This window comes from Nomascus leucogenys, chromosome 17 (assembly GCF_006542625.1).
Source record: "Nomascus leucogenys isolate Asia chromosome 17, Asia_NLE_v1, whole genome shotgun sequence".
Taxonomy (NCBI): Eukaryota; Metazoa; Chordata; class Mammalia; order Primates; family Hylobatidae; genus Nomascus; species Nomascus leucogenys.
The window spans coordinates 2,498,707-2,514,045 of record NC_044397.1 but is presented as its reverse complement, the minus strand read 5'-3'; the positions used below and the strand labels follow the sequence as shown (position 1 = coordinate 2,514,045).

The 15,339-nt window shown below is 38.5% G+C and overlaps 1 protein-coding gene across 1 annotated transcript in view; it reads right to left on the bottom strand.

The window, feature by feature from the left end:
• DNAH8 (dynein axonemal heavy chain 8) overlaps nt 1-15,339 on the bottom strand; it is a 317,387-nt gene that overhangs the window by 117,601 nt on the left and 184,447 nt on the right. Inside the window, exons 61-66 of the mRNA XM_030796747.1 lie at nt 14,399-14,521; nt 12,871-13,001; nt 6,375-6,528; nt 4,668-4,832; nt 3,047-3,273; nt 875-993 (exon numbers count right to left, since the gene is read on the bottom strand). Coding sequence (XP_030652607.1) covers nt 875-993; nt 3,047-3,273; nt 4,668-4,832; nt 6,375-6,528; nt 12,871-13,001; nt 14,399-14,521 — 919 coding nt within the window. The remainder of the gene's footprint in view (nt 1-874; nt 994-3,046; nt 3,274-4,667; nt 4,833-6,374; nt 6,529-12,870; nt 13,002-14,398; nt 14,522-15,339) is intronic.

Sequence of the window (15,339 nt, the reverse complement as noted above, 5' to 3'; positions counted from 1 at the left end):
AGACAGGGTCCCACTCTGTCACCTACAGCAAAGTGTAGTGGTGCAATCTCGGCTCACTGCAGCCTTGACCTCCTGGGCTCAAGTGATCCTCCCACCTCAGCCTCCCAAGTAGCTTGGTCTACAGGTATGCGCCACCAGGATGCCTGACTAATTTTTATATTTTTGTAGAGACAGGGTTTCACCATGTTGCCCAGGCTGCTCTTGAACTCCTGGGCTCAAGTGATCCGCTCGCCTTGGCCTCTCGAAGTGTGGAATTACAGGCGTGAGCCACCATACCCAGCCCCTCAAGTTTTATTTAGAACTTGAAAAATAAGAACTAAGGTGTTTTTGTTTTAGATTGTTTGGGCCACATGCTTTCTGGACATATAATCTGTTCCAATGTTTACTTTTGCTAGTTATACTACATATACCAGACACTTGGAAAACTCTTGCTTAGGTACACAATCTCTTTTTGTTTTTATTTGTTTTTGCTTCTGCCTTCTTCTTTATTAGAAATGTAGGGAAAATTAACATGGCAAAGTTTATACAAATCAAGGCAAATCAAAATGAAACCAAAAACTGAAATTGTTGTCCATTCCCAAAAGCTGGCTCGCCCCTATCTGCCAGCAATGGCTCAGTGACTCAGCACAGGGGACCCAGAGTTCAAAGAGCCAGGAGAAATGGTTCTACAGAGAAAATAGGCCACTTCTGTTTAGATTTTCTTCTGTTCAGAGTTTCTTGACAGGTCAAAATACCCTCAAGGGCATCCTTTAAAATTATGTACTACTAACAAAGTATTTCATTTTCAGACAAAATGTCCACCAAACAAAATATTGAGATCCCTATCAAATAAACCCTATTTCCATTCCACCCCATTCTATTCCATTCCTCTTACCAATATTCATACGTTCAGCCTGTTCATTAATGAATTTCACCTTTTCAGCATAAATGTTTTTATAACCATTTATAAATGAGAGGTAAGATTTGGGAGTCACATGTGCTCTTCGGCGGTATCTGAAAGCAGAACATTAAAAGGACCATTTCAATCATTGTGTGTACTCCCATAAAATGACACCTCTCCCAAGGTGAAATCAGTGTGATCATATAGAGTGATTCACTAGCAGGAAGACAGGACTTGAGCATGGTTTCTCAGAGGTGAAGTGGAAAAAGGACTAAATCTGTCTTATGTTTCGATCCTAAGGGGTCTTTGACTTCAACCTTAACTCCAACTCTGTTTCCTCATCTGGAAAACTGAGAAAAGAATGTCTGCTCGACCCCTCCCAGAATTTTGTGAAGATCAAATAAAATCGCATATGTGAACATCCTATGTGAACGCTGGTGTCAACAGTGTAAAACTTTAAGGTTCTGGACAAATATTGGGGATAAGTGGTTGAAATGAATTTGTGCTGTGATCCATTTTCATTTAAGTGATATTTGTTACAACCTCTTCACTGCTGGATATCAGCTGGGTGGGTTTACAGAAGCAAAAACCAATGTCTCCCCAGTTCACTGGATTGGCCTTGAAATCAAGGCAACCACACTTGATTCAAATGTCCACTTTATTGTGGCTTTATTACAAAAGGCATAATTTTATACAGAAGAAGCTCAAGTGAAAAAAGAGTTCTTCACGTACTATAAAATTATTTAACCTTTTATATTAATTTAAACTTTGGTAGTTTTGAAGATTTTTAATGTTTTTGAGGTTTTTTTTAAGATCTTGGGCATATATGTGACTATCATTAAAGTGTTATAAAAATATTACATTCAGAATAAACTTCAACAACCTAAGAACACACACAAAATTTGAAAAATATACCCAAATTTTCAAAGTAAAGAAACAGATTTTTGTAGCTGCACAAAGGTAAAAATTTATCTTCACAGATGACATTAGCAGGAGTTCAAATAGAAAGAAAATCTTCTTAACAGTAAGAATTAATATACACTGATTCGCCAAGAGAATTTGGGAGATCTTATCTGGAATTATTTAAAAGGGTAGTCTGGGAATGGTTTTAAGTAAAGGAAAAGGTATGGAATAAATAAACTTTTGTGAAGCAGGAACCTCACTGAAAATCAATGAAAGTGTTACCCGAACTTTCTTATTTTATTTATTTATTTTTTTGAGATGGAGTCTCGCTCTGTCGCCCAGGCTGGAGTGCAGTGGCGCAATCTCGGCTCACTGCAAGCTCCGCCTCCTGGGTTCACGCCATTCTCCTGCCTCAGCCTCTCCGAGTAGCTGGGACTACAGGCGCCCGCCACCACGCCTGGCTAATTTTTTTATTTTTTAGTAGAGACAGGGTTTCACCGTGGTCTCGATCTCCTGACCTTGTGATCCGCCTGCCTCAGCCTCCCAAAGTGCTGGGATTACAAGCGTGAGCCACCGCGCCCGGCCTACCCGAACTTTCTATGCAGAAAAACAGGCATAGCTTTTCTGGGGATCCCCGTTGGCCCATTTGTCAATCTTATACAGTGACTGTCATGCTTTGGGGGAAAAGAGCTTTGTTTTTGCATGGCTGACACCAGCTTTCACATAATGAACATGCCATTGCTGCTTTTAGTGAGTGGTTTTCCCACAGTCAATTAATATTTCGTTTCATAGTTATCTGGCATAGAAACATTGGTAAGACTAAGTAATGCAAATACAAATTCTAAATACTCCCTTAACATAAGGCAATAAAGAAACATTAGAAACAGTGTACTTCTTTAATCAAAATAAATAATGTATTTGAATAAGAAACTAATTTTAAACAGTTGGTGATGAATTAGTTAAGTCATTTTCAAAGCAAAATTACGCAGATGAAATAAAGCAATTCATTAAGCATCTGTCACTTTGAGGCTTGGAAGATAAAAAGGTATTTAAGTGTGGACACTAGTTCGTTTTTAAATCTTGTTTACTTGCCATCTCTTCATACATAATCACAAGAAAATCAAAGCAAGAAAGATCTAAAAATGCAGCTAGGACCTTGTGCTCAATGAATAGGAGGAGTCTTCTGCAGGATGTTACAATGCATTTCTCTTGGGAATACATGCTGCGGTTCCATAGTGATGGTGCTTATGTAATATCACTTACCTTTGGAAATAACTTTCACAGCTCTCTGAAACCATGTCATGAAACAGGCCCATTGTTTCTACAACTTGTCTTTTAATTTCACTAGAGCAGACAATATTATAGTCTGAAAGGAAGTAGGAGGCCACAGCAATCAGAGCCTCCCTCGGCCAGCGGCTGAACCAGTCCATAGTGCAACCTGATATCAAGCCAGGAAATTTCAAAGAACGGGCACGGAACTTCTCACCAACCTATTGATGGCAAAGTCAACAAACATTAGAAACACAGAGGGGTTATAAGTCAGCCAGAGAGAGATTTATGCAATCTGACCCAAGAGTGTGACATCACAAATTTGAAAATGAATCTTCTTGGGCTGCAATCATATATAAATTTAATGTTCTGATGAAGGGAGGAAATATACTCCACACTCTTCCCTGTCCTGGGACTACATCTACATTATTGCGTTCAATTCTAGGAACTTTCTTTTAAGAGGAAACTGATAAACTAGAACTCTTTTAGAGAGAGGGCTAGGACAGCAAAAGGCCTGGACACTGGGACAAGTGAGAACAGCTGCAGGAACAGATGTTTGGTCTAAAAAGAAAACAACTTAGACAGCCTTGCAGAAACTTTCTCCAAATATCTGAAAAACTTTACATGGAAGAGGGATTGAGTTCCTTGTAGAGGGCAGAATTAGAAAAGTACAGAGACAAAATTCTATTGATTATAAATAAGAGCTTTTTGGCAATTAGACTATCCAAGAATGAAGCAGGCTGCCTTATAAATTAGTGAGACTCCCTAGAGCAGAGCTGTCAATAGAACTTTAAGTGATAATAAAAATGCTTTATATATATGCTTTCCAGTGTGGTAGCTATTAGCCACACATGACTACTAAGCACTAGGAATGGAGCTAAGCCAGGCGCGGTGGCTCATGCCTGTAATCCTAGCACTTTGGGAGGCCCAGGCGGGTGAATCGCTTGAGTTCAGGAGTTCCAGACCAGCCTGGACAACATGGCAAAACCTCGTCTCTACAAAAAATACAAAAATTAACTGGGCATGGTGGCACATGCTTGTAGTCCCAGCTACTTGGGAGTGTAAGGTGAGAGGATGGTTTGAGCCTGGGAGGTTGATGATGCTGCAGTGAGCCATGATCATACCACTGCACTTCAGCCTAGGCAACGGAGCAAGACCCTGTATCAAAAATAAACCAAATAGTAAGTAGAAATGGGGCTAATTAATCAAAACTTAAGTAGCCATATATGCCTAATGGCTACTATATTGGGAAGCACAATGAGATAGAGATTTTCAAACTTACATCAGAGACATTATAGTAAAGCTCATATGTCTACATGGGAGGTGGAGCTGGACGAGGTTACATCACCAAGTCCCTTACAATTCAAACAATCCATGTCTCTAGGTAATTAATGAAAATTGCCAGTTATGCAGTATTTTTTAATAATATGAATATTTTAAATTATACTGGAAATGAGAATTTGGTCAATGGAGATTGTGTGGTACAAAAGTGTTAATTTTAATTCAATGTAAAAATGTTAATTTCCAAGATCATTATCTAATCACAGAAGGTAAACTAAGTACCTTTAAATAAGGAACTCTTTCTACGTAGATATAAATAAAAATAAAAACTTACTGGAGAAAAGCAGAGAACAACATGTAAGTTCTTCTTTGATCTTGAAATGAAGTATTCATACAAATTATCAAAGGTAGGAGGATGGCGAGGTAGCTCCCTCTTCATCACTGAAATCAGACCTTGGGTGATTTCATCCATCTCATCTCGTGCAAACAAATTGGAGATCTTTAAGGAATGGACAAGGAAGTGTTCTGTATTTTAAGAGTTCTCCACAGTCAATTCACTGCCAAAGTCCAGTCCCTTTTTTAACTTGCATGTCATCTTGTTTCATATTTTCTTTCAGCATCTCCACAGTCAAATCCCTGATTTGCCAGAGTTTATCAAGACTGCAACTTTTTATTGAGCAGCTCAATCAAGAACTAATTGTGTTTTCCTGTGCTATCACAAAAAGCTATCTCCACCACCACTTAATCATCTCTTTAAAATGTCCAGGGGTGCCCTCTGTACTTTGACTCAGAGTCAGTCTAATCAACTCTGGCTCCAAAATACTTAACTAATTTTTGCACCATTAAGCATCTGTATATCATAGTGCAGGGAAGAGTTAACACAGCAGGCCTAATCTTGAAAAGGGTATGCTTGCAGAGCTGACCCTTGTCTGTTATCAGGGAACTTGGCTTTTGGAATGTCTCCCTCATTAGTAATTGATAAGGTTGTTTTGCAGTGCCAACTAGACTGTTTACACAAACCCTGTGATACATGGTAAACATCTATCTGCTTTCCTTCTAGGAATCTGGAACTTTGGTAGTTGTAGCTAGGCAGGAAGTGACTACCATGACCAAACCTAAAAAAAAGCCACTGGACTCTGAATCTCAAGTGGGCTTCCCTGAACAGAAACACAGTGCATATGTTACTGCCCTACATACTGGATGGAGAGGACATTCTGTATGGCCCCTTGGCAAAAGCGTAGGAAGCTGGAACATCGATTCCATGTTCCTGGAATATCAATGACTCCACAAGATAAGTCTTTTTCTCTACTGATCTGCCTCTGTATCCTTACTGTGTTGCCGCAATAAATCTCAGCCATGAGTATAACTATAAGTTGAACATCCCTTATTCAAAATGCTTGGGACCACAGTTTCAGATTTCAGATTTTTTTCAGATTTTGGAATGTTTGCATTTTACTTACTGGTTGAGCACCTCCAAATCAAAAAATCTGAAATCTAAAATGATCCAATAATGAGCATGTCCTTTGAGCATCATGTCCATGCTCAAAAAGTTTCAGATTTTGGAGCATTTTGGATTCCAGAGTTTGGGATTTGAGATACTCGACCTGTATATGCTGAGTCTGGTGAGTCTTTCTGACGAAGTACTAAAGATGTGAGTGCTCACGGAAGTGCTGATACAAGCGGTTTCAGAGTGGTGGTATAGATATCCATTTACAACTAACAGAACTCTTTCAACCATTCTATACTCCTCACTAGTACGTAGATGGACAGATACTTTGCTTCTCCTAAAATAAATTATAAGACCAAAGTGAAGACTGAAGAGACAAGTAAGGAACCACGTTCAAAATTAAACAAAGCATCTGGAGATGGGCAGCATTCATTTCACAGGAACTTCAGAAAATCTGCTAAATCTCATACAGTAACCATGTCTAAAATAAAAAATGTACTAAATAGCCTCACTTTTGAAAGGTTGCTGCTTTTTCTATTCCAATATAATTTATATTTTTACAATATGGGCTTTTTCTCTACTTTTGAGACTTACCTCCCCTGAAGATAGCAAGTTGTTAAGGTATTCTAGAAATGCCTCATCTTTTATTTCATTGTCAGTAAAGATGAAAGTGATGCCTTTTCCATCAGCACCAGCAACTTTGTACAAAGCTTTTAAATCATCTGTTAGATTAGTCACATTGTAAGACCTAAAAAGAAAAATGATAGAAAATTTTAGATTAAAAAATACATAGTCGGCTGGGCACGGTGGCTCACACCTGTAATCCCAGCACTTTGGGAGGCCAAGGCGGGTGGATCACGAGGTCAGCAGATTGAGACCATCCTGATCAACATGGCGAAAACCCATCTCTACTAAAAAAATACAAAAAAATTAACCAAGTGTGTGGTGCGTGCCTGTAATCCCAGATACTTGGGAGGCTGAGGCAGGAGAATCACTTGAACCCAGGAGGCAGAGGTTGCAGTGAGCCGAGATCATGCCACTGCACTCCAGCCTGGGTGACAGAGTGAGACTCCTTCTCAAAACAAATAAACAAACAAACAACAACAACAACAAAAACCATAGTCATAATTTATCCCAAAACACAATAATAGCCCATGATCATTAGAGCATAATCTGTACTTGCTCCAATAGATACTAAGTAATGGTGCCTGCTAGAAAATACAGAGATTAGAGCTAAAGAGTGATATGTTACCATTCAAAACAAATATTTCGTTTAAGTTGAGAACTGAGAAACAGGGAACTTACCAAAAGTGATCCATGACGCATAAGTGGGAATAGAGAAATGAACTTTTACTCCCTGCAATCTGACAGTCCTCAGCAACAGATTTTGTCCGAGTAAATATATGTACAATATCTAAAACTCATCTGAAATTTGGATGAGTTTGGTTTAGTGAAAAAGTCAAAATATGTTATGAATAAAATTAGTGATAAATTGTATATAGTGGCAATTTGCACAGCTCATTAAGTGGCTAGATACAAAGAAAACTCACAGAAAAAGATGCATTATGCAATATGGTATAAATAATAGAAATGTTAGATGGCTACAGATTATGGAATGAAAAGATCTTGTTTTTTGGTTTACTCTGTTTCCGGTTAAATGTATGTGCTACCAGAGGTGATGAGATGTGTAAAAATAAAGCAGACATTATCTGAAATGTTGTATGTAAATCCTCATGGGTAAGCTAATGACAAGGACTAAAAGGTAATCCTCACTGGAAGGAGGTGTTACAATGCAAGTAATAGGCAGTAGGCCATGGGGTCTCACAGAAAGACTATGAGCACTGGAACCAGAAAGATCTAGTGGCCTGATGCTGTCAGAGTAATCCTCTCACTGACTGGCTAGTCTCCGAGCTAATCAGCCAAAGATGTCAATTTGGCTGATTTTTTAAAGAATTAGACTGACTGTTATGTATTGCTTTTGCAATACATAGAGACAGTCACAACACACCCCTTGTCCAGATCCTGACCTCTCTTGTTTCTTTCTTTCAAGTTTTCCAAAAGTATTCTCTGTGCTTCTTCTCTTCCTAATGCGATGTGGCTTGTGCACCCATCCACTTCGCTGAAAGTGTCATCATGCATATCAGTTGCCACTTTTCACGTCTTAACATTTTCAGATTTTTTTTTTTTTTTTTTTTTTGAGATGGAGTTTCACTCTTCTTGCCCAGGCTGGAGTGCAATGGCGTGATCTTGGCTCACTGCAACCTCCATCTCCAGGGTACAAGCGATTCTCCTGCCTCAGCCTCTTGAGTAGCTGGGATTACAGGTGCCTGTCACCGTGCCCAGCTAATTTTTTTGTATTTTTAGTAGAGATGGGGTTTCACCATGTTGGCCAGCTAGTCCCGAACTCCTCACCTCAGGTGATCTGCCCGCCTCGGCCTCCCAAAGTGCTGGGATTACAGGTATGAGCCAGGGCACCTGGCCAGCATTTTCAGATTAATTATCTACCTGCTTAGTTTCTGGAAACCACTCTGGATTTCCTCCTCTCTGTCTTGCCTCTTCTTCTCACTCTCCATTGCAAGCCGCCTTTCTCTATGTTGGGAGACCCTGGAATTCTTTCCACAGCCATCTTTTCTTTCCATGACGCACCCTATTCATGCTCCCCATGACCACAAAAGGGTCCTCTCTACTGAGACTTCTATATTGCTATCTCCAGAACCAGAACCCCTCTCCTGAACTCCACATCCATAAGTCTTATTATCTATGGAAACCGTGTTCTGCAGACACCTCAGACTCAAATGTACTGAACTAAATTCTCACTTTACCCTTCAAAGCTGGTCATTTTTTTATTTATTCAACACATCCTTTTACAGAATTGGTTAAAAGTAAGCATTTAATAATAAAAATAAAAAAGACAAAGATTACAGTGGCCCATTCTCAGGGAGCTTACAGCTTAGTGAAGGAGATAGAAATGTATGTGAACAAGCACTTTTTTTTAATGCAGTGTGGTAAATACAGTCATGCATTGCTTAACAATGGGGATACATTCTGATAAATGCATCCTTAGAAAATATTGTCACTTTGGCCGGGGCACAGTGGCTCATGCTTGTAATCCCAGCACTTTGGGAGGCTGAGGTGGGTGGATCACAAGATCAGGAGTTCAAGACCAGCCTGGCCAGCATGGTGAAACCCTGTCTCTACTAAAAATACAAAAATTAGCCAGGTATGGTGGTGCTCGCCTGTAATCCCAGCTACTTGGGAGGCTGAGGCAGATAATTGCTTGAACCCAGGAGGTAGAGGTTGCAGTGAGCAGAGATTGCACCACTGTACTCCAGCCTATGTGACAGAGTGAGACTCCTTCTCAAAAAAAAAAAAAAAAAAGAAAGAAAAGAAGGAAAGAGAAAACATTGTAATTGTGGGAACATAATATAGTTGGGATGTTTGTCCCCTCCAAATCTTGTGTTGAAATGTAACCCCCATTATTGGAGGTGGGGCTTGGTGGGAGGTGTTTGGGTCATGGAGGTCAATCCCTCATGAATGGCTTAGCACCATCCCCTTGGTAATGAGTGAGTTCTAACTCTGAGTTCATATAAGATCTGGTTGTTTAAAGGAGTCTGGGACCTGCCCCCTCACTCTCTCACTCCAGCTCTCACGATATGACCACCTGCTGCCCCTTTGCCTCCTACCATGATTGAAAGCTTCCTGAGACCCTCACCAGAAGCAGATGCCAGCACCACACTTCCTGTACAGCCTGCAGAACCTTGAGCCAAAACAAACCTGTTTTTAAATAAATTACACAGCCTCAGGTATTCACAGCAATGCAAAAACTGACTGATACAGAACAGCATAGAGTATGCCTACACACACCTAGGCTATACGGAATGGCCTATTGCTCCTAAGCTACAAACCTGAACAACATGTTACTGCACTGAATGAATACCATAGGCAATTCTAATGCAATGGTCCATATTTGGGTATCTACCTAAACATAGAAAAGGCACAGTAAAAATACAGTATGAAAGATTTTTAAAATGCTACTCCTGTATAGGGCAGCTCCATTATAATCTCATGTGACCACCATCATATATGTTGTCTGTTGTTGACCAAAATGTCCTTATGGGGCACACAACTGTACCACTAGAGAAATTAGAGTGTCATCCTAGCCTTCCTGTTCTTTCCTCCTCTTCCTGCATATTGGGTCAGTTACTAAGTCCTATCAATCCTGCACACTTTAAACTGTCCCTGCTGAGTCTTCCTCTCTATTCCCACTTTATCTGCTGTTATAAAATGTATCCAGAATTTGTTGTAATCAAGTGTGGTAAGACACAAAGACACAGGAACAACTGTCATGAAGCAAGATATTTATACTCAAGGATCCCTAGAAACAGAAGGGGGCTTGACACGCTAGGTAGGGTGACATGGGGAAACACCAGAGTCAATCAGGAGGCACAAGGAGTGATGGGAAAACATGGGCAAGAGTCTTTATTGCGGTTTCCATGAGAAAGGCAAGGCAGGAAAGCTGAATTAGGATTTGCTAGTTTGAATAATTTCAGCAGCCTCTGGGGCATAGGAGCGGTCCCTTGTTGACTGGTATGTGGCCCTGGGGTGATTAGGGCAGAGGAATATCCTAATCCACCATGAGATGCCAGCACACACCCACCAGATAGAGGTGGTGGGTGGGAATAAGGGCTCTGGATTGGTTGGTTTGCATATGAAAGGTACTCTCCTGGAGGAGCTGTTTGAATCTCTAAGAATTGGCTACCCTAGAAGGGTCAGTCTCTCCCCAGTCAGCGAAGTCTCAGATGCCAGGGTATAAAGAATACAGAAATTAAGAAAATACAGTGAATAAATTTGCCTTAATTTAAGCCTCCGTCATTCCTAACTACAATCAGTGCAACGCCGCCTATCTCAGGATCACAAATTTAGATGCCTACAGGAATCAGACAGATAATGCCAGTGAGTGAAGCAGTGCTGTTGGGGCCTGTGGATTGGAGGATTGCATGTCCCATCCAAGGAGGCAGCTGCTACTGAGCTCTGCTACCTGGGAGTGTAGGCCCTAGGTTGCCAGATCTTCCAGTTATTTCAAAAAAAGTCAGAAATACGCTTTTCTAAAATATGAAACCTCCCAATTTTTAAATGCTGACAACTAATTTAATTTTTTGAAGTAAAATTAAATTAATATCTACTTATTTGATGTTTTATGTTTTTAAAATGCTCCTATAAATTGTATTTTGTTCAATTTTTATTTTTCTTTTGTTTGGCAGCAGAATGATTTGTGTGTTTGTTTATAAATTGGCAAAGTGATCTAAATTTTATATGGAAATAAAAGGCCAAATGGACAAGACATTTTGAAGAAGAACAAAGTTAGAGATCTGATACTACCAAATATACATATGTTAAATTTAAATATATATATTAAAGAAGCTACAGCAATTAATATAGTGGGTAATGATACAAAGACAGATAAGGAAACCAGTGGAGGAGACTATATAGTCATATATATGATCAGATGACTTAAGACAAAAAATGGCACTTCGATGTGGCAGGGAAAAGATGACCTTTTTAATAAATGGAGCTGGATCAACTGGATATCAATATTGAAAGTAGTAATCACAAACCCTATGTCAGACATTATAAGAAAATGAATTTTAGGTCGGTTATAGTACTAAATGAGAAAGTAGTAAATTTTATGTGTAAATGTGAAGAAAATCATAGGAAAATATTTATGTGCCCTTAGGGTAAACAAAGATTTTAAAATATAATACAAAAGAGGACTAAATAGAAAAAAATAGATACTTCATTAAAATTAAGATCTGCTAAGAGAATGAAAAGGCAAATCAATAACTGAGAGAAGGTATTTGCAATACACACCCTTTATATCCAAAACACATATAGAATTCCTAACAATCAATAAGAAAGAATCGCAAACAAATTGAAAAAAAAAATGGAGAAAGGGCTTTTATAATTCACAAAAGAGCCTATCCAAATGGCCGATGAGAGATGAAAAGGTGCTCGACATCATTGGCCATCTGGGAATCGCAAACTGAAACCACAGTGAGCTACCACTCCACACACAGAATTGCTAAAATCGGCCAGGCGCAGTGGCTCACGCCTATAATTTTGGGAGGCCAAGGCAGGTTGATCACTTGAGGTCAGGAGTTAAAGAGAAGCCTGGCCAACATGGTGAAACCCCGTCTCTACTAAAAATACAAAAATTGGCTGGGCGTGGTGGCACACTCCTGTGATCCCAGCTACTCGGGAGCTGAGGCAAGAGAATCGCTTGAACCTGGGAGGTGGAGGTTGCAGTGAGCCGAGATCGTGCCATTGCACTCCAGCCTGGGCGACAGAGCAAGACTACATTAAAAAAAAAAAATTGCTAAAATGAAAAAGACAGACAATGCCAAGTGGGGGCAAGGATGCAGAGCAACTCTCATGACATGTTGGTGGAAGTGTAAATTGGTACAACCACATGGAAAACTACTAAGCAGATCAACTAAAGCTAAATACACAGATACCCTACATCCAGCAATTTTAACTCTAGATGTATACTCAGACATGTACAAGAATATTTACAGTAGCTCTATTTGTCCCAAACCAAATGTTTATCAAGAGTACAATGGATAAATAGATTGTGGTAGTATCTGATTAAGTGGAAGATCATGCAGCAAAAAGAATGAAAAACTCTTGCTACATGTAGCATCATGGACGAATCTCAAAAACAATGCAACAATAGAAATGGGATGCAAAGGGCAAATCCTGTATAGTTCAATTGATACAAAATTCAAAACTGGGCAAAATTAATCAATGGGCTTACCCTTTGAATATGGTTACCCTTGGGAGGGTAATGACTGCAACGTAACATGGGGGCCCTTCTGGGGTACAAGTAGTGTTTTATTTCTTCATCTGTAGACTGGCTACATAGATGTATTTACTTTGTGACACTTGTGTAAATATCCTTATATATATAAAATACTTAAAGTTTACTTTAAAAAGAAATACAGAAAACCGTTGTGCTTCCTTTTTTTCTAAAGTAAACATTTAACCTTAGAGAAATTAACTATAGAAAAACATATTGTGTTTTATTTCATCCTACCTGGTTAATGTTATCTGGAATATTTGATAGCCAGCAATAAAAGAGGCCAGTCTTGAAAGACTTTGTTTTCCAGAACCACCAACACCCACTAGCAATGCATTTCCACACGATGTTCGAATTATTCGTGAAATCTGTTTTGAGATTTAAAAAGTGCTTATTTGAAAAAAGAATGCAATGTTTACATTTTCTTGCACTAAATGAGTCCAAGTTTTGATCATATTTTTCTAGACGATATGAGACTTTTTCCTTGTTAATGGTCTATGTCAGAATTTTTAAAATTAAAGTTTAATATTGATTTGTTCAGCTCAAATCTTTCTTTGACCATCTATGTTTACGTCATGAAGAACAGAACAAACTGGATTTACTCCCTTCCATTTTAAAACTATTCTGTGTGTGTGTTCATGTGTGTGCATGCATGTAGAATTTTATTATTTTTAGACCCAATGGATAGTGGAGCTGCTCTTCCCAACTGCAGAAGATATAAGAAATGTTTAGAATTGTTTTTTTTTTATTATTCATCAGCCTGACACAATGAATCATGTAGACACCTAACTCAACAATGAACACTAACTCTATCATATCTCTGCCAACAATTTTTTTAAGTATCATAATTCTATTTACAGTGGGGTAGGAGGATGTTTCTAGAAGTCAACTTGGAGAGACAGCCTTTCATCTTGTGTTGCTTTTCTATGGTTGATTTCCTCAGTGAAGATAAGACTCAAATTGTGGGTCAAATCTTATGCAGGCCAATTGAAGACATTGCTAAAAAGCTGTCTTTTATATTACTGTCACCAATTAGGGAGAAAGTCTAGATGGATCACTAAATTCACTATCACCACTAAAAATAAATTTTTTAAAAATATAAGTTTTACAGATGGCGGATCAATAATGACACCCTGGTATGTGTAAATTCTATCAGTATATTTTAAAATATATTAATCACTTATGGCTTTGCACTCAGAATAGGATCTCAGAACCTCAAGATCTAGCCACGGTGAATGGTCAATAATTACTTGTTGAATAGATTAGTGTGAAAAACAAGCCTTTTTGCTGTTACCTCTAACTGGCTTCTATTCTCTCACCAGTCCTGTATATCAACCTTACCCCTGTCCCATCACCTGTAACTCAATCATAACATTGACACTTTTAAAAGCAACATCTTTTCCTCCATGGGCAACAGAATTCCCATAATATCAAAATATAATTTGAGGGAAGTATATTTTTTCACAGGGTTCTCCATACTTTCTAAAGGTTCTCCGTACTTTCTTGTTGACTCAGTGTGCCAAAAGCTCTGAACAGAAAACCATCTACTTGCCCTTGAAGGACATTTGCTGCCATGTAGATGGATTCAAATAAAGGGTTTCCTATTAAGCCTTTGTTTTCTGGGACAGTGAATTGACCTAACCTATGTACAGTCTTCTATACGGTACCTGATAGTATATAGTTATTCTCTCAAAAAATTTATCTATGAAATATAGTAAACTTTTAAATGATCTATTTATATCAGTAAATAGGCAATAGTTAGGACCTTAATAAGATGAGTCATTGCATCTTTAAAAAACACCAGATCAAGAGATGTTCCTCTAATGATTTCATTGAACTGTCTCTGGTAAAACTGGAGTTTTTCAGCCAGAAAGTCAAAGGATGGCACCTATGGGTGGTGAGAAAGATAAAAAAATAATATTTAAGATCCAAATATGTATTAAAGTAGCAATTGTAAAGACACTCAAAAGTAATTTTAAAATATACATATCTTTTTTAAACGTTATGGATTTCCAGAGGTTTCTCACATATTAGTCTACTTTTAGTTATTTCCATTTTCTAAGGCCTGAAACTTAACTATATTAGTGGTTTCTAGTGCAAAATCATTTCTGACCTTTCCCTACCAACTCCTATCCATGGTAATTAACACGTTAATACAGGAACTATTTTTCTTAGTTTTTACTTACTTTTTAATATTGTTTGCGGCTTTCAAAAATATAAAAAGGTTTTACATTATTTATGGAGTCAAATCCACAAGTCTTTGTTGTTCTGAAATAAATCCACACCCACTTTCTTTGTTTTGCAAATTGTTCCTCCCCATCTAATTCTTTGATCTACATGGACACCCAGGCTGGAGTGCAGTGGTCCAATCACAGCTCACTGCAGCCTCGACTTCCTTGGCTCTATGGATCCTCCTACCTCTACTCCCCCAAGTCGCGGGTATTACAGGCATAAACCACCTCGCCTGGCTCTACATACACTTTAGAATTACTTTGTTATATAACTCTGTTTTTAAAAGTCCCTTTGAAATCTTGTTTCAAATTTCATTAAACCTATATATTAATTTAGAAAGAATGGCATGTTGCTGTTTAAGTAAAGTTTTATCATGTTAATTCCTACACGTTTAATATTGTTGTTGCTGTTAAATGAAATACTTTTATGTTATATTTTCTGTCTTGTGATTGTTGGCAAGTGTTGGTAAATTTT